Source organism: Alosa alosa, chromosome 8, assembly GCF_017589495.1.
Source record: "Alosa alosa isolate M-15738 ecotype Scorff River chromosome 8, AALO_Geno_1.1, whole genome shotgun sequence".
Classification (NCBI taxonomy): Eukaryota; Metazoa; Chordata; class Actinopteri; order Clupeiformes; family Clupeidae; genus Alosa; species Alosa alosa.
Window position 1 is genome coordinate 18448063 of NC_063196.1, and position 19259 is coordinate 18467321.

The window sequence follows — 19259 nt, forward strand, 5'->3', positions numbered from 1 at the left end:
GTGAAAGTATTTAAAATATTTAAATTTAAATGAATCATTGAATAATCAGCATTAGTGACATTAAAGTTCAAAAACTCTTTTATTATTATTTTTACTGTTCAAATAATTGCCATAATAATCTATGATATGACCTAATATGCTGAGGAAATAAATTCAAAAGTGTTTCGGGAAGAAGTTTTTTTTCACATCAAAGGCATTTCAGGCCACAGATATAACCTAGGAGGGGACACAATGAAATAAATTAACACTCCCCTCAATGCCAACACTTATTTCTTTGCATTGATGTGCGACTAATGATCCAGGCAGCACGTTTTCTTCTCTCCCCTTCATTTTACAGTCTAATTTTTACTGACTAGAACGGCTCGGGGTCAAAGGTCATACGGAATCGATTAATCTGCACTAATTTATTTGATCAGTTATTTTTTCTCAAATTAATTAATCGAAATGAATCAGTTATTTTGACAGCCCTAATAATTACAAGTAGTTTTATGTAGTTGATAAGTAAGCATAAATGAATGATTATTTGCATAACTGCATATAACGCTACAGGCGACCTTCACTGTACTCGTCCGAAACAAAAGGAAGCATGTTTCGGAAATAGAATCCCCTTAGTCTAGCCACATTCTTTGCACAAAAAGCCTCATCAAAAGGGATGTGAAGCATCACCTGCTTTGAATGAGACCAAATCAGTAATTTGCACACCTTTAATTTTGTACAGAACAAGCCAATTTGAATTTGCATGTGAAGCCGCGGGGGCCATTAGGCTGTAATTTAGGAATACCCTCTACAATCTTAATGTCATATTTCTGATTTCTCATTAATTCATCCAGTGTTTCGTTAGCTTTTAGGAAAGGACATTTAATCTCAAGCAGCTCCCCTGAACTCAGAACCCCGTCGGGGCTGGCTGACAGCCAGGGCTCTCCAGGACACAAAACTGTGCCATGGCGTGTTACCCTATAGCCACTGTCTTCAAGCCATTTCAGGGCCAACACCTCACCTTCCACAGCATGTCTGGTAGCAGCATTTCCATGAAACCGCGGGAAGACATGTTGCTGTAAGAATACTTGGGGGCTGCTTCTGACCGGCACCTTCTTGGCAGAGCTAGCCGTTATTCTCAGTCTGCGAGAGTTGTGCCAGAGGTGAGACGCACTCTGCTCCTGAGTCAGCAGCTCCAGTCTTCCCGAGTCTATTGCCACAAAAGCCTCATAGAAAGCAGAGCAGCGAGGGCAGATGTTGGCGCCATCGTGCTCTCTGTGGGTTGCTGCTGGAGGCTCCTGAAGGTTCATGGCAGGTGCTTCAGCATTTATACACTTGTGTAACAGACTTGACATGGGCAGCTTCAGATGCTTCAGTCCATTACGAAGAGCCTCTTTGGTGAGGAAAAGAGGGGTGGGAGGCAGAGGTAGATGGTGGGGCCCTACATCACATGCTTGGAAAGCATCACTGGCCTTATGGTGGGTAAAGGAGATGTCTGTCAGCAGCTTTGGTGTGATGTTCCTTTGGGTCCCGCTATTCCATCGCCGTTGCTCATCAGTGCTGGCAACTCCTGTCAGGCATTTTCCACCTAAAACCATGAATTTGTAATTACAATGCATAGTTATAAATACCTAACTATAACTATACCCAAATTATTTTACCTTTAAATGGTTATCAATACTATTCATGACCTTACCTTGTTCCGAGCAAGACAAGTGATTAGACTGGACGTTTCAGGGTTGTCAACTTTCATTTTTTTCAGTATGGGATTAGCAGTAAGCATACCAACAGGTTTGCACACATTTCTATGATGTCCAGTTTGTTTGGTTATGCTGTTCATCCCAGATAAAAAGTGACAGATAGATAGATAGATACTTTATTGATCCCCAAGGGAAAATTCAAGACTGCTAATGCTAGAAAATATAATTCCATACCACATTCTATGAATATTGACAACTTTGCATAACGCTAACGTTAATGTTAGCTAACGTTACCTTAGATTAAGATTTCATTAGCCTAGTTACATTTCTTGCAAGTTTACAGTTTCACGTCTTCTCTACTAAGTCGTCAAAATACAACTGATATGTCAGACATTAAATCATGCTCGCTAAAAGATGCTTACCTTCCACAAAATTGCTGCGGCGTGGCTACAAGACCTCCCCATGCCGGCTATACAGGTGCACCCGGTTGTCTCCACGGCTCCATCGGTCCTGGTTAACACCCATGCATTGTGGCTTGGTGTGCTTGCTTGACTGGAGTTGACTGCAGCTTTCAAAAAAATGACATTGTATTCCTTCATCTTGCAATGCACAACACAACCGACCTTCCCACTATGTAGGTACTGATAAGCCTCTGTACTCTTGTAGTTCTTCATGGCCACCCCATTGACGCCCATCGATACTACGAGATAATTAAAAATATCTCCATATGACACTTGAGGCCACCGCCGCATGTCATCTACCCAATCTGTGGAGATAATTAGCCTCGGGTGGCGAAGTACAATCCCTCCATCCGACCTCTTGATGCTGTTTTTTTGTCTCTTCCCACGTTATCCTCTCTATCCTAATTTGGCGGGTTTTTCAACATAGCTATTAGCAGTAGCTAGCAGACCGGAAGTTTACAGACAATGCGGAAGAAAAGAACATTTAAAAATGGGCGGGGCTGTATAAGGTGAATAGTCCATGCATATGGTTATGACATAATGACATATCATAAGAATATGTCAACCAAAAGGCAGTCGCCAGGGTTGGAAAACAGCTGTTTAGCATATACGTTTTATTTATATCAGGGTAAATGACACTGTGTGTGGAATGGCGATCGTAAAATCTACGGTCTACATTCTGTATGGCCTCCCATTTCGTCAGAATACATTACCTACCAATATCAGGTTCAACTAATCAGAAAATTGGCTATTTGGCAAGACAGAATTACCTTGGAACACCTGCTGGGTAAGGGGCTATACCGGGGGTACCATTGTAATTACAGTCCATTATATCAGCCTGATGGACTAATCAATTTATTAGGTTACTGAACAAACACATTTGGTCCTGGAATCTGTGTAAGATGAAGCTGAAGTCATTTTCTGAAATTGTTTATCTGAGGTCAATACTTACACACACAAACACACACACACACACACACACACTGAAGAAGCATGGAAACTGTGCTGACTAAGGTATGTTGTGTGTGTGTGTGTGTAAGGTGTGTAATGATGCCATGTTGGTAAATGTTTATTGAGCAAGGCCCCTGCTGATTTTGCATCATTTGGTGGGATTGTAATGAGATGACATGCCTGGAAAATGGACCCCTCAGTTTGGGTATTGCATGAGTGTGAAAGAGAGAGAAAAAATGTGTAATTAGACCTATGTGTGTGTGTGCGTGTGTGTGAATGAGAGAGAGAGAAAGAGAGAGACAGAAATGTGTGTGTGTTGTGAATCTACAGTACACTACAGTTCCCAGTGATCGTATTAGAAGGCCCTTCACAGTGGGAGCAGTTTCTGCAGACAGCGGTGTGATTTGTAATCTCAGCATCAAACGGAGATAGACACGTCCTCCCGGTGAGAACATGATTGCAAGATAGCCCCCTCCTTAAAACCCCCAAAACAAAACAATGGCTTTCTTCATTCACTCATTCCACTGCAACCTTCCACTGAAGTTGTGTAGGTGGAGGAATGGTCAGTAGATGTCAGTGGGCCCTCTATACATTGTGTGCTTCCATCGTGACACTACCCTGTATTTCTGACCTCGAACATACCACATGACTGGTCAAGCCTGGAGCAGTCACACACAGGAATGTGTCATTTATGGCATGATGAAAAGAAAACAAAAATAGAAAGAAAGAAAGAGGGACGATACAGGCGGAGGAAAAAGAAAAAGAGAGGGAAAAAAAGAGGGTTGCCTTGTTTATTTATGCCATGGGCATAAGACTCATGTAAGTGTAGTCTGTGTGTGTGTGTGCGTGCGTGCGTGAGTGAGTGTGTGTTTGTGCGTGCATGCATGTGCGTGAGAGAGAGAGAGAGAGAGAGAGAGAGAGAGAGAGCTTTGTATATCTTCCCATCTTTATGCTTGCAGAGTGGAACTTGAAGTCAAATTAAGCTGAAGCCTACCTGCTCACACAGCACTTTCCATGTTAGGGGGGATTATTCAAAACAGCCACAGCCTAGCCTGGGGAACAGCTTTTCCCTATTCGGTTATTTTGTTGCAGTCAAATCTTGAGACATATTTGTCTTAGAGGCACAAAACAGGCATTGCAGATTAATTTGTGTTTGGTGAGTTTCAATTTAGTTGCAGCTGTGAATGTGCAGTAGCTGAATACTATACTAGACTGAATAGTATACTAGACCTACACCTTCTCAAGCATGCACACACACACACACACACACACACACACACTCTCAGTACTATGGTAACAGACACTTTAGGTAAATACAGCTCTGAAGATCTGTATAGAAAACCTCACCTAGACCAGATGCCCGTACCACCCTCAGTGATGTTGCAGCACAGGTACCTGGTAAGTGGTGGTAAGTCTTAAACGGATGTTGGCAAGGTGTCCTTTCATCAGTTGAGCCAATAAGCTCTTCTTTCCAAGGCCAGTCCAGTGGACGATGGAAACTAAAACCCTACTTCCACTTGATGAGTAACATTGTGACAGTGACAGGGTTTTTATGTCAGTGCTATTTCAGTGCACAAGGGTATTTTGCTGGTTACGTGAGGGGGAAGTACAGAAGCAAGAACATCTTCTTCCTGAGCCACATGAAACTATTCAGTGTCCATAGTATCATGATGAAATGAAACTCTGTGAAATGAGAATTTTCTGATGGGACAAAAAAACTCTGACCTTTAGGTATGTTAATACAAATGTGTGTATGTGAAAGGATATGTCAGTGCAGTGAGTTGTGTGTATGTATGTATGTGTGTACTGTGATATGACTCTAGCCTAGAAATCTAGACGCACCCTAGCGGCGGCAAATTAATTTGCTCAGCCTGTACGTCTAGTAGCAAACCATAGGGATTTCTATTGGCTGACGCCGTGGACATCATCCAATCACAGTGCTCTATTTTGTTAGAGAGTATTAAGGCGGGCTTAACAGGATGACGACAGTCCTGCGACGGTGAACAACAAGGAAGGTGGCTATGGCGAACGAAGAGCGGTTGTTTGAATCTGCGTTGGCGTCAACTTTGGAGGAGTTGGACTTGCAACACAATGCACTTAAGTCATTCCTTTCGAAGAAGGATGCATTGCCGTTTTGCCGACTGGATACGTCCTCCTGCTCTTTGTTCTGATTGGTCGTAGCGCTGGCCTATTGCATGCCTATGCAGTTTGAAAGACAATTCTCTGCCCGCCCCTTGGATTAAGCGAGGTGAATGGGTCGATTCCAGACTATACATTTCAATGATATAGGATGGCCCGCCAGGCTAATATGACTCCACATTATAGCTGACTATAAACACCCTTTAGCAGAGTGTTTGTGCCTTTTCACTTCACATATGGCACACAACAGTAACGCCAGCCATTTGGCTCAGGTAGTCTCGGTCATAAAATCTTCCCTCTTTAAACCTGTCTGTCTTGTCTGTCTGACAGTTTTCTTTTTTCCTGAAATCCTCACATGGATGCCCTCTGGATGCACACAGTGTCCCTGCCCCTGGCCAACACACATGCCACACATCCAATCAAGAAGAGCGAGGTTTTTTTTATGTCAATATTATTTCAATGCACAGAGGTATTTTGTCTACTATAAGGGGAAAATACAGAAGCAAGAATGTCTACTCCCTGAACCACATGAGGCTATTAAAAGCTCAGTTTCATAGCTCACAATGCCCCTGCCCCTGACGAACACACATCTCACATGTTCACTTGGACACACTTAACATGCTCATTCACTAGATGCAACACCCAACCAGGTCCGTGTTTACAGGTGCACTACAACTATAGCCACTATAACACAGGTGATGGTCCATCGGAAAGGTTTGTGTTGACTGAAAAATCCTTCCAAGTGCCTGGTGTATTGATAATTGATTGCTCAATGAGATCACTAGCAAATGTGCATTAAACAGCTCGAACATGACAAGGAATAAGGCCAAACTCAAAATGAAAACCATGATAAAATGACAACATACAGGAGCAATCAGGCGACTGTAGGCTCAAGAACCTCAACTATAACTGGACAGAAAAGATGTATCCAGGTGCTGCGGATCATCATTTAGGAGGACAGAGACGGGAGCGTACCTATGTTCCCCGCTTTGTATGGGACCGGGGAACATAGGACCCCTTTTTAAAAAAAAAAAACCCTAACTCTAACCCCGAGCGGGGAACATAGGGATGACCCCACAGAGATGGTGACCTTCTTGTACATGACAGACGGTCAGACCACTACATTTTCATGTCGTTGAGTGAGCAGATACAAGACAGACAATCGGGCCTGAACCTCTTCCCCCCAAGGGATTGAGGCATAAGAAAACATAGTTAAAGGAACCATATGTAAGATTGTGGCCAAAACTGGTACTGCAATCACTTTCAAATTACTGTAGAGCGGTGTATGCCCTCCCACTCCCCTCTGACTCGAGGTTGCCAACCGAAACATGCCGAAACACTACTGACTTTGTGATTAGTAGATAGGTGGAGGGTGGCGCATCAGGCCAAAACACAACATGACATGACAAAACACAACATCAACATCAGTTGAGGGCTGCAACTTCACTTTTTAAATGACAATATCCTGGCCGGACTACTGTTGTCAGTGATATAAGTATTTGAAATTAACATGATTTCTTAATGTCTAGTGACATATCAGGGCCATTTTTATCATTAATTGAAATACATTTCTTACATATGGTTCCTTTAAGTTATGTGTGCAAGTTTTTACATTTATTGACGTACAAATGGGCACATTACACTTACATTACACAATTATGTAGGCTAACGGGAAAGAACAAATGGAATGATCAACAGAATGAAGAAATATTATATTAATATTAAATAGTATAAGCTAAACTAGAAATGCAATTCCAAGGAATTACCAGTGCATGAAAATGCTAAAGTTGTGATGTAAAATATCATGTATAGTTAAAACAGATAATACAGAGATGGTTACTACGGTGATGCTAGGATAGACATGGTGGTTGCATCCCAGATAGCAATTTCCTTTGGGCCGGATCCGCATAAAAGCCTTTAGATCCACCTGTAGCGGACATACGGTATCTGACTGTGGGCCAGGTCTACTCCTGATACAGGTGTCAGCTCTGCTAGCAATGCTGTTTTATCACCGGTTTACAGATTTGTCCCAGGTCCAATTTCCGCAACTCAACTGGAAGTCAGGAGATGCTTTTAAAATACAAAACACTGATTTGGCCCAAACCTGTGATACGGATATGAGCCGAAGGACCATTTTTTCACAGCAGACCCAGGTGGTAATGATATTAATTAAGGTGCTGATTCTAAATTGACTGTCCTTTCCCTACTTCATTGTCAACTGGCTGCTAAAGAAAAAAAAGGTATTTTGGAATGGCACAAATTTAGAAACCATGGGGGTGCACTATGTTCCCATGGCCACTTCATTTCTACAGTAAGGCTGGAAAAGAAGATATAGTTGGCTCAATATTGATCATATGCTCGTTTCATTATTTTTATTATTACCTAGCAGTGGTAAAAGTAGTCAATTGTTGTTTGTGTCAGATCTAACAGTGCTATGAGACAACCCCATATTCTTGCCACGCATGCAGAAGTCCAAGCAGTAACGTTAATCAAGGATCTTTGGTTTGCTCACTATCAATCTTTTGACATGATTTGCCAGCCTGAGGTTGGACTAGGACAGGCCAACTTTTCAAGGTAGTATCTGCTTTTTATCTCTGTTGGTTTATTCAGAGAAGCAAGCAACCGAGCGATTGATAACTTTACTATTATTTTCCAGCAACAACAACTAGCTTAACTTAAGCAAAACAGCCATCACAATAACTATTTTGGAAAAAACAGTGATAACGCTAACAGGATCACTGATGATAAAAAAAAAACGAGTGTAATTGTGACTTAGCCTATTTGCAAAAAGGAATAAATGGCTAATGTTTATTTTGTGTTGTTTCAGATTGACCATGGAGATGACTGAGGAAGACAGCCTGAATATTGATGGGAACAGTGGAATAACACGACTTAAACGTTGTCTGGGATTGCACTTCTACAGCCAGGTTGTTGAATAAAAAAAATAATAAGACACTTATGTGTAAAGTTTTTTTACCCCCCTTGTGTTTGTAGCCTAGCTTATGTTTATCAGTTGAGCTGTTGGGAAACCGTTACGAACTTTAGCCTGGGTGAACCTATAACTAACCTGTTAGCAAATGTGTAGCAAACAGATTTTTCAGGATAATTAGCCCTAATTACCAATCACATTTCACATGTTAAATAAAGCCGGCTGATGTCTGATAAACGGGTCCGTACCACACACAATAAGCGGACCCGTATTGCATATGATAAACAGAACTGGAACACGTCAGTAACACAGACAACCATACGGAACTGGGCCAGTCTTAGCCCTTATTGGTACCAGATCCGTCAAACGGATCCAGACCAATTTTGGACCGATGTGCGTTTGGACGCCGGATCAGGTCCATTATGCAGATCCATGCCGGACGTTGTGGTAGGTGTGGCCCAGTTCCGTCCCAGTGTATGTTTGCTATCTGGGATAGCTTAATAAAAGTTGATAGTTTAAAAGTTGTTGATAGACAGCTAGTTTAATAGATAGTTTAAAAGTAGACCATTTAAAAGTTGAAGGTAAATAGTTTAAAAGTTGTTGAGACTGGAAGTTTAATGAATGTTGATATTCAAATAGTTTAATGGCTGTGTATAGGTAGATATTTGACGATAACTGAAAGTTGGAATGGCTCTAATGTTTGCTAGCAGTTATGCTAAGATTTTTAACTATGCTAACCATGCTACTTAGCTAATGTTTTATAGCAGTGCTAGCAATGCTAACCATGCTACTTAGCTAACTTAGCTAACGTTTTCTAGCAGTTTTGCTAAACATGCCAACTATGCTAGCAATGTTAACTATGCTAACCATGCTACTTAGCTAACTTAACTAATGTTTTCTAGCAGTTTTGCTAAACAATGCTAACATGCTAACTATGTTAACCATGTGACTTAGCTAACCTAGCTTATCATTTTTAGTAGTTATGCTAATTATGCTAACTAACATGTTAACCATGTGACTTAGCTAACCTAGCTAATCATTTTTAGTAGTTATGCTAACTATGCTAATTAACATGCTAACTATGCTAAATCATTTTTAGTTGTTATGCTAACTTGCATGCTAATATGTTAACTATGCTAACCATGTGACTTAGCTAACCTAGCTAATCATTTTTAGTTGTTATGCTAACTATGCTAACCATGCTAACTAGCTACAGTGGGTAGGAGTCATAGTTGATGACAAGTGTTGACATAGTTGATGACTAGTTAAAAGTTGTTGATAGACAGCTAGTTTAATAGATAGTTTAATAATAGTTTAAAAGTAGACTGTTTAAAAGTTGAATGTATATAGTTTAAAAGTTGAATGTAGATAGTTTAAAAGTTGTTGATAGACAGCTAGTTTAATAGATAGATAGTTTAAAGATAGTTTAAAAGTAGACCGTTTAAAAGTTGAATGTAAAAAGTTCAGTAGTTTACTGGGTTACATTGTTTAACAGTGGATTATTGTAGTGAGGACTTTTATTTTGAAACAGTTTTGGGCAGAGGAAACAGTTGAATAGGGTGTGTAGTCTTAATTGACCTAGATTGTATGCTTAAAGCCTGAGGCTGCAGGTGGCCTGAACACCTGCCATAGGATTCTAATTGCTTAATGGCCGTATTATGATGTCATAATCGGCAATGTTAAGTCTATGGGGATTTTTTAAAAGTTTTTCTTTAAAGGTGCCATGTGTAATGTCTGCCAAAAAATCAATTCATACTCCACATTCCATAAAAGATGGGGCAGTATACCTCCAGAAAGTGAGTTTGTCTACCCTAGAGTAACAACCGAGACACGTGTATTGCAGTTTGGCTGGCGGTAATGTTACCCGCATACTGCCTCCCATGGCCGAAACTGGTATTATGACACTTGTCGGGCTGTGGCTATAATTTAGCATGCTAATTCAGGTTGATATCTCTTCAGCACTATACCTTGTCATTTTTTTAATGACATCATCACCCTTATTTCCTTCCATTCTTTTGATGCGTGTAGCTCATTTTTTGGATATTTTTACCTCAATTCTTACACATGGCACCTTTAATAGTTTAAAAAGTATAAAAGTTTCAAAGTTGAAAAGACATAGCAACCCGATCTGTTTGAAGACCTACACTGTAAAAAAAAAAAAGTTTTTAGCTGACATTTACCGTAAAAAAATACGGTTTTATACTCTATTTTTAATAATAAGAGAATATACCTGTAAAATACAGTAAAATCAGCTTTTTCAAGAAGACTGCCGTAAAAGCACGGACAAAGTCTGTAATGTTTAAATGAGAAGAATCCACCGTTTTTTAACACAGTTGTACCATTTTAAAATGGTTTAGACTTTTAATTTAGTAGTTATCAGTGTAAAAATACTGTGCATTTTTTTTTGGGTGTTTTAACCACTGACTGCTAACTTGCTATGGGGCTCAAACAACATTTCAGACGTGTTTTGGGATTACAATAACAGCTTTTTAAATAATGTACAGCATCTATTTCTCACTAGTGGTCAGAAAATCCAAGTATAAAAAAACAAACAAATGACTTTTATCTGCAAATACTCTTATGAACTCCGGCTTGATTTACTTTGAGAGCTGCCTTTGCTCATTAGCATAACTGCAATTTGATTGGCTGGTGCGCTGCAGCAGTTTAAAATGTTGAACACATTTCACTCAAATGTTGTTGGGGGAGGGGAGTTCGCTTGGTCGGACTCTCGGAACAACCGTTACTTTTTTCTTCACTCACTCACAGCAACTTTCAACAGAGGAGCTTTTGAAGTATGAGAAACACGTGTGCAGGATGGAATAATCTTTGTAAAAGAGGAGGCACAGCTATCCAGAGGTAAGGTTTAGTTAAAATGCAAGGATATTCGGGTGGTAATGAAACTGTCGACTGCAAATGATTAGCTAACATTAAAAGTATGTTAACAGCTGCTGCTAGCAAGCTAGTGCTAGCCCATGTTAACCATGAATTCTGATATTTCAAAATGGTGTTCACATGCCTTCAATAATGCATGACTATCATAATTTAGATTAAGGAGGGGGACTCTGTTGTGTATTTTACCTATCTTTGTCCTTGTAAGTTTGTAGAACCCAACTAGCTATTGTTTAGCTAACTAGCATAGCACAGCGTTTTTAGCATCGTGCTATTTAAAAGTTTCCAGAAAGGCTGGCTTGTGGTAAATGCAGATTAGACAATCCTGTAGCAGCTAAGCATTATGTTTATGTGAAAATTATTTAGTTGTCTATGTTAACCAGTTTATCATTTCACTGTTGCTGTAATGTGCTTCATGCAATACAGAGAAACATAGGTTGTCAATAGAGATCTGTTTGTATAATAACGTTACAGCTTTATTCAACAACCTAATGTTTCTTCTTCTGTCCGTCCAATGCCGAATATGAGCAGAATAAGTGCTAACAATGAAAGTACCTTGGATCTAATGGCTATGTAAGTTAACATACCTTTTAATCTATTATACTTGTGGTATTTTTCTTATTAATGTTAAGCTACATGTATTGCATTCATAAATTACTTGTGTAAAATGCTATTATGTTTGTTTTGTCCAAGAGTAATGTCATTCATATTGGTTGGTGCTATCTTTGTATTATTTTATTGTTATTTTGTTATATTGGTATTTTGTGTAATTTTAGGAGTTTGGAAGTGTTGGACAGTCCACGGAACTTGCAATATCTATGACAGGTGAGCATCAATGTATTACACAAAGTTTTTTAGGGCCTATTCAGAGCGTCAATGTGGCATGTGCATTGCGTGTCTGTTCCATGGCTGCTGCATTGTGTTTTATCTGTGCATTCATACCAGAGACGTCTCAGATGTAGCGCTGCTGTGGGCAGTCTGCCTATTATAGCATCTCTTCACTGTCTCTTTTGAATGGAAGCGCTTTCTACACATTTGCCTATTGCTTGAAAAATACACGCCAGTCCTATTTCTAGCATACACACGTTTTCAGCGTGGTTCAAGACACCTGAGACATGCGTGTCACGCAGGCAGTGTACGCTCTAACCTGTTAACATCGGTGCCAAAATTAAAACGGACAGGTAACGCAGCTGACACACAGTCGCCATGCTTGCGGTCTAAATAGGCCCTTACACAATCTGTCTGAGGCCGTTCATTTGTGTGGTTGGAAAATCCTAATTCTGAAGTTTGTGTTTGCATTTTATTGCTTCCAGCAGACATCTTACCACTGCTGTTGAATGTAAGATATGAGAACATCCTGTTGTCAAGTAAGGTCCAGAAGTTGAAAAGGGGCTAAGAGCAGCCTCCACTGTCTACTTTATTGAGCACCCTCTCCTGAACAATATGCTGGCTTTTGCTAGAGTTTGATATTGAATTTTGGTGTATTTTTAGACTCTTGTCTTTTTTTAATAGCACATCTTATTCCACTCAATTGTAAGGGTTGGGATGTGTTTCTGATTGTCTAAATAATGGGACTGATTTGTGCTCTCCTTTTTGAGATACCCTGAGGAGCAAAGTGGCTTCATTGAGTTCATTCAGGTTATCTTCTTCAATTTTGATCAATGATGGGAGAAAGCCATCAAACCCAAGCTACAAATGATCTGGAGTGAAGTTAACAGGTTTTGTAGATTGCCTTAATAATTATAATTTGGCTTGCACTGCCTAAAACTCTTCAAATCACAGAGTTTTATATTGAATGAATGTATTCAGTTATGAGTGTATGGCACTTAGCTAAATAAACTGTTTAGATATGAGTTCAGTGTGTTAAAACCAAATTAAAAGGTCTAAGGCAAACGGTTTCCTGAAATGAATTGAGTAGCTACAACAAAGTTTTAAGTTGTCACAACAAGAATGGTTAAAGTAGTTTTAAGCCATCGTTTTTCTCAAATATTTTGAGGAATAATATTTTGTTTTACAATGCACTGTAAATTAATTGGAAACTGTAGAAATACAATGCCTCATTTGATGTTAGAATAAACTTATAACTGTTGGAACTAACTTATGGTGTATTTTTATGATGTTTTTTTTATTATGGCATATGGTTTGACCATGTAAAATGTCTGAAATAAGAGAAAATATATTTAAAAAAAATTAAAATGTACAGCAGCAAAAAAACAAAAAAAAAACGTAAAAAAAACGGTAAAAGGCACGGCAGCAAAAGTTGCCGCCTGGTTACCGTAAAATTATGGTAAAATATCATACAAGGAATTGCCGTAAAATTACGGCTTTCCGCTCTATATTCACTGTAATTTTATGGCCAATTGTAGTAAAATCTGCGTCTGAGAAGTCAGCTTTGGTCTTGCTCTGGTAGCCTAAGCAAATTAACTATCGGGGTGAAGTTGATAAAATGTTGCAGACAGTGTCAACGCTTATATGATCAACACAAATACCAGCGCTTATGAAAACTTGTTTTTTTCCAGATTTGTTTAAATTCACAATAACACGTGAATTACTTGCCCTACCTGTCATGTTTGTTTCATACAATGTCCACAATGTTATAAACTTAACCTAAATAGTTGGCTGCTGTAAGCTACAATCAGATTTTTTTGTATACCCCTGTTGTCTCAATTATATTAACATCTCATTTCAAACTATATTTCAAAGTTTGACGTTCATTTGGATTATTAATATAACATCGTATTTTGTAATTTTTGGCGAAGACATGCATTCCGTTAGGGATATTGAACATATTTAACATTCTCTAACCATTGTGATTTCGATTTGGTGCAGTTTTCAGCACAAAAACTAATTTTATTCTTTTGCTCTTTTGCATTGATCTTTGTGGTTCTATGGTGCTTTCTGCCTCTTGGTTGCGCACGCATGTTTTCGTGACGTTCCATAGAAATCCATGTATACATCCACTCCAAAGATCCTTGATTACTAGCAAGATAGAGCAACGTAATTCGTTACTATGGGAGCAAAACGGGACAGTTCCGGTCTGCATAAGTGGGAGTGTCACCCTACGTCACTAAATAAACTTTCTCTCTTAATAAGCAATAACAACAGATAAACATAATTGTGTTCACAGTATTATTGTCCATAATCATGTATGATACCAATGAATCATTCTTAAGGAAATGATATGAATAATTTAATTAGTCATGTGAACCCGAGCTAGCTAGCTAGCTAAAAACAAAATGCTATACAAGTGGATGGTAGTAGCTATGGCAATATAGCTATCGCTAACAAGTGACTAGTAGTTGAAGGACTTAATTAAACTTAATATACTGTTGCAAATTCGCTTGAGTATAGACTATCCACTTTAACTAATGTCAGTAGTGTTATTCAGCTAGTTGTCATTTCAAAGAAATTACACTTCTCCGTTTAAAATGTTACCTTAGCTAAGAGGCTAGCTAGCATGCTACCAACCGGACAGTAACTGGCAGCAGCATGGTCTAATATTAAGTTATTTTATTACAAATCCGAACACTAAAAATTACACTATTAGGCTTGAAATGATCCCAAACACTTACAGATTATGACACAATTTTCCAAAAAACCCTCAACAAATCCAGAAAGACAAAATGACCAATTTATTGGTAAAATTCCACAAGTCTCCATTGACATTAGTGCAGCAAGGGCTTACTCTGGTCTGCATAAAGGGGGATCTCCTCATCTCCTCATCTCCTCCTCCTCTCCTCCTCTCCCCCCCCCCCCCTTGCAATAATCGAACGCGGAAATTGTCGAACGTTTGCGCCTCTCCCTCCGCTTGAACCCTCTCTGTCCACTCCTTTTTATACGTAGCCTCCGGAAAACACGCCCACAGCACGCTTTATTTTAGCAGCGAAGTGATTGGACAACGAGAACTGTCAATCACACATACATGCCATTCCTTCCGTTGTGAACTACGCTGAAAGAGTTTTTTGCAGATGTGGTTCAGCATAGACAGTTGAAACAGCAGGACACCACTCGGTACCATAACTTAAGTTTTCCGCCGAATATACAGTCACGATAGGAAACGGTCTTAGTAAATGGACTGTGGAGAGTAGCTGCTAACGAACAGAGATTGAACCGTCGTAATACTTTCTTTATCCGATTTGCGAATCGACTGTACTCAGTCTGCTCAAGGTTCCCTGAACGCGAAGAAAAGAAAATGCCTGTAACAACTCTTCTACCGTTCACGGCGACCCCGAATAGGAAGTCTGCCAGTCCGACGTCTTTTCGACTGACAGAAAAATTCATTTTGCTGTTAGTTTTTAGCGCTTTTATCACATTATGTTTCGGGGCAATCTTCTTCTTACCGGATTCGTCGAAGCTGCTTAGCGGAGTTTTCTTCCGCTCGGCGTCGGTAGAAACTGCCACTCGAACAGGTATAGATAGTGGTTCTATCGGAACGGGAAATGCTGATAAAATGTTAGCTAAAATTAGAAAAGATCACGAAGATGCCTTAATCGAAGCTAAAGACACGCTCCAGAAACACCCTGAAGATATCAAGAAAGACATCAAGAACGACAAGGATCAAGTTGCCCAAGGTGTAGTTCAAGGCGGTAAAGGTGATGGTCTACCGATTATTGAATACGTTCGACCACCCGGAGTAATAGGACGCGAGCCCATCAGACCCGGACACCAAAGAGAAAAGGGCAAAAATAAAAGAGGTAAGTTATGTTATGTGGTCTGTTTAAGTCATTCTTGTTTGTTTTAAATGTCACAGCAGTTCGCAGCATTAACCAAAATGCTAGCTCAGCATGGGAGCAAATTACCATGTCGGCTAGCTGGCGTTACCTGACTGACAGATGTCAGCATCTCAAGTAACGTTTAGGTTACACATAACATAGCCTAATTGATTTGCTAACGTTACTTTACACCAGCCTACCCCACTCGGTACGTAAGGTAACATCATAACCCTCGTAGTAGGCTTACTTTTTATTTAATAATTTGTCCGCTTGTGCAGTAGTGCTCTGTCAGGTCAGTAGTAAACATTACTGAATGAGACTTGAATAAGGCACTTGTCTTTTAAACTTTCTGGCACTCCAAATGTCAATCTCGTCTCTATCTCTCTCTCCCACAATCACTCACTCACTCACCTCCACACATTCGTACAAAGACACGTCAGTACTCCAAGTTGGCTTTCAATGACTCATTCGTCAGGCTCTGACACCTGCAAGCGATGTAAACCTGTCTTCCATCGAGAATGTGCACTGAAGAATAATAATACATAGCCACTGAAGAATAATAATTCCAGTAGCCAGGACGTTTCAAATAAAATAACTTGTTTGACCTCGTAGAGGTTTACATGGCATTGTAAAACAGAATAAAAGTGTCTTTGCGTTTTATCACTATAGATATTAGCCTACAGATGCGTTGTTTTATCCTGCTACACCCACTGGGTGCATTTAGATAGTTTGGAATTGGCCTACTAATTAACTATGATCATTGCCATTATGCTGGAAGATGCCTTTTATTATGTTAATCTAATCTGGATTAAGAGAAATAGCTGGATCTTTTGGATCGCTCTTTGGAAATGAAATGTAGCCTAGACCTGTCAAACCTGTGTAGCCGCTTGTGCCAGACTGTACAGAAACACCAACTGGTCCCCAACGGTTGTCCAGTTCTTTTCACGGTGGTGTTGGGAAACCAAACACATCTAAATGGAATCATAATGTACATTGTAGGTTGCCTGCATTCCTCGTGCCATGACAAATGGAAAGAACAGTGATGTTGCAGTTTCCGACGATATCAGATAAAAGTGTTCTTTTAAAGCATGCCATCCATAATAGCCTTGCACAATGCCCGCATAACCCAAGCGATTACAACACAAATTCCTTCTTTTCAGCATGGTCCCGAAAGGGTAATTGATTCGATAAATACCCTGAGGTCGAAGTCGAACCATGAGATGAACTCGGTGGTCAAAGTGGTCCATGTTTATGAAGCGCTCAGCAACTAGACATTGGTTGATGTCAGGTAGCCTCTAAAAGCCTTTCCAACAGCGTTGTGCACTTTGCTGCTACAAACAGCTGCCTGTCTGCAGTGTTATGTGCAGTTCTTTTACACTCGCGAAATGCTACAGCATTCAGCCTGACTAATCTCTCTAATGAGTGAGTGGAATAAAAGAAGAAATAAAGCTATTTCTCTGTAGATTTGTTTGCAAGCGATGTACATAGTTTTTTAGCCTAGGCTACAGGTTGCCTACATTCGTTGTTGTGCATGTCTGTTTTGAGGACCGTCGTGATTGAGATTGCTTTGCCATGTCTGCTGTTGCATTGTTTGCACTTTGGCTGCCCCCTTATCTGCTGCCCTGCTGACTTTGGCAGCGTGTGTGTGTGTGTGTGTGTGTGTGTTTGTTTGTTTGTGTGTGCGCGCACACATAATGTATGAATGTGTGTGTATAAGGACAAGTGAATGAAAAACTGTTTGAATTGGTCTGAGTTATAGGAGTGGTGTCTCTCTGTGTGTACATGGATAGGCTGAGGGACTGGATATGAGCTCACCTAAATTGTGAGAGTCAGAGAGGCTGTGTAGTGAGAGAGAGAGAGGAGAGACACGAGCTTGATGGTGGATATGAGCTTGCATATTTTCTGAGAGAATGTGAGTGTGTGAGTGTGAGTGTGAGTGTGAGTGAGTGAGTGAGTGTGAGTGAGAGAGAGAGAGAGATTTGTGCCAGCCACTGGGCAGGTCACAGGGAGGGTCCAACACTGCTTTGCAGAAACAAGCAAGCAGCGAAAAACCCCTGTGCCTCTGGATCCCTGTCCAGCCCTGACCTCCTCATTATGCACTGCTATCTGGAGGGCCACCCTATTCATTATGTGCCAGCCATATTGTTTTGTATGTTTGTATTTTTCTGTATAGGTTACAGAATGTGAGCGTAAAAGCCTACCTACACGTAGCCCTCATTTCTGCATGTTCTGTTTTCTGCAAGGTCTGTGATCTATGTCTGTGTGCCGTTCTTAGGCTTTTTTTTTAAGAGTTATTATTGCCTTTATTTCATAACCATTTCCTGAATTCTTCTTTTTAAAAAACCTACCCACCCACCAGCTGATGACTCTCACTGATTGAACTGTGGTTTCCCAACAAGCACCCTCAAATGTTGCCATAACAAACAAAAGCATCCCCCCCTCCCCTTGCACATTTGAACACAGGCCATATTTTCCTCTGGACAGAGAGGCCTACTAGGCTTGACCTCCATGACCGTGCTTATCTGTATGTTATTTATTAAATGTCAGAGTACAGTAGGTCTGTGCCCCTGAACCTCTGTCCTGGAAAGCAGAATGGCTCGTCAGTGGCTGATTTGGTGATCTGCTGTGCATTTCCTTAATGATTGTGCCACCTTTAAGTGAGATCTACAAACTCTCTCTTTTCAGTGACCACAGCCGTTGAATGCAAGCACTTTCAGGAAACAGGCCCGTAGTCAAAAGGATCATAGGCTAACCATTATCAGCAAAAGCCACGATGAACGGTAACAATTAGGCTATAGCCTAGGCTATGTAGGCTAAAGAGTCATATCGTGGGGAGTTTATTGTTTTGTTTTGGCAAGTAGGCGTGTAATAAGTGGGATAATGTATAGAATGTATAGAAAATAAGTCCCTTCAGGGCGGAACAAGTCTAGTTCGCCCTGTCGGGACTTATTTTCCAGATAGATAGATAGATAGATAGATAGATAGATACTTTATTGATCTTTAGGGGAAATTCAATAATGACCAGCGCTCTATACATTATCCCTTACTTATCCAATCTTTCGCGTGATCATTATGCATGGATATGTTACACATGTGGTCATTTAGCTGATGCTTTTGTCCAAAGCGACTTAAAGCAATCAAGCTACATTAAAGTGTTAAGCTGTATGTGTCATACAAAGAGTGCCAAGATGTGCGATACAAGCGCCAAGATGCTTTGCGTTTTTTAGTATTACTGACACTGATGAGTTCTCTTGTGATGACAGGCGCTGCCTTTGAGACTGCACTGCACACGCACTGAAGACCTTCCGCCCCGCTCTTTCAGGCCTCCCGCAGGTGGGATTAGGTGCCTCGGTTGGAGTCATCGGGGTTAATCACATTACGGCAACCCGTAGAGCCAAGACAAACACATCTCCAGGCCCGGTTCCAGTCTGTGTCACACTTTAACCCTCTTCTTTTTTTCCCTGGCGTCATCCCTTTCTCTCCTTTGCTTTCCCACTTCCTT

At 40.3% G+C, this 19259-nt stretch overlaps 1 protein-coding gene and 1 long non-coding RNA gene across 2 annotated transcripts in view; both read left to right on the top strand.

Moving 5' to 3' along the window:
- The first annotated feature begins 10862 nt into the window (after window positions 1-10862).
- On the top strand, window positions 10863-13099 carry LOC125299600. The gene is made up of 4 exons (XR_007194409.1): window positions 10863-11012; window positions 11577-11618; window positions 11822-11870; window positions 12359-13099. It is a non-coding gene; the product is annotated as an uncharacterized LOC125299600 (long non-coding RNA).
- A 1815-nt stretch (window positions 13100-14914) lies between these two features.
- The window catches only part of LOC125298983 (mannosyl-oligosaccharide 1,2-alpha-mannosidase IA-like), a 126112-nt gene continuing 121767 nt past the window's right edge, over window positions 14915-19259 (top strand). Inside the window, 2 exon segments of the mRNA XM_048249989.1 lie at window positions 14915-15699; window positions 15701-15739. Of these exon segments, the coding sequence (XP_048105946.1) occupies window positions 15238-15699; window positions 15701-15739 (501 nt within the window). The 5' untranslated portion in view covers window positions 14915-15237.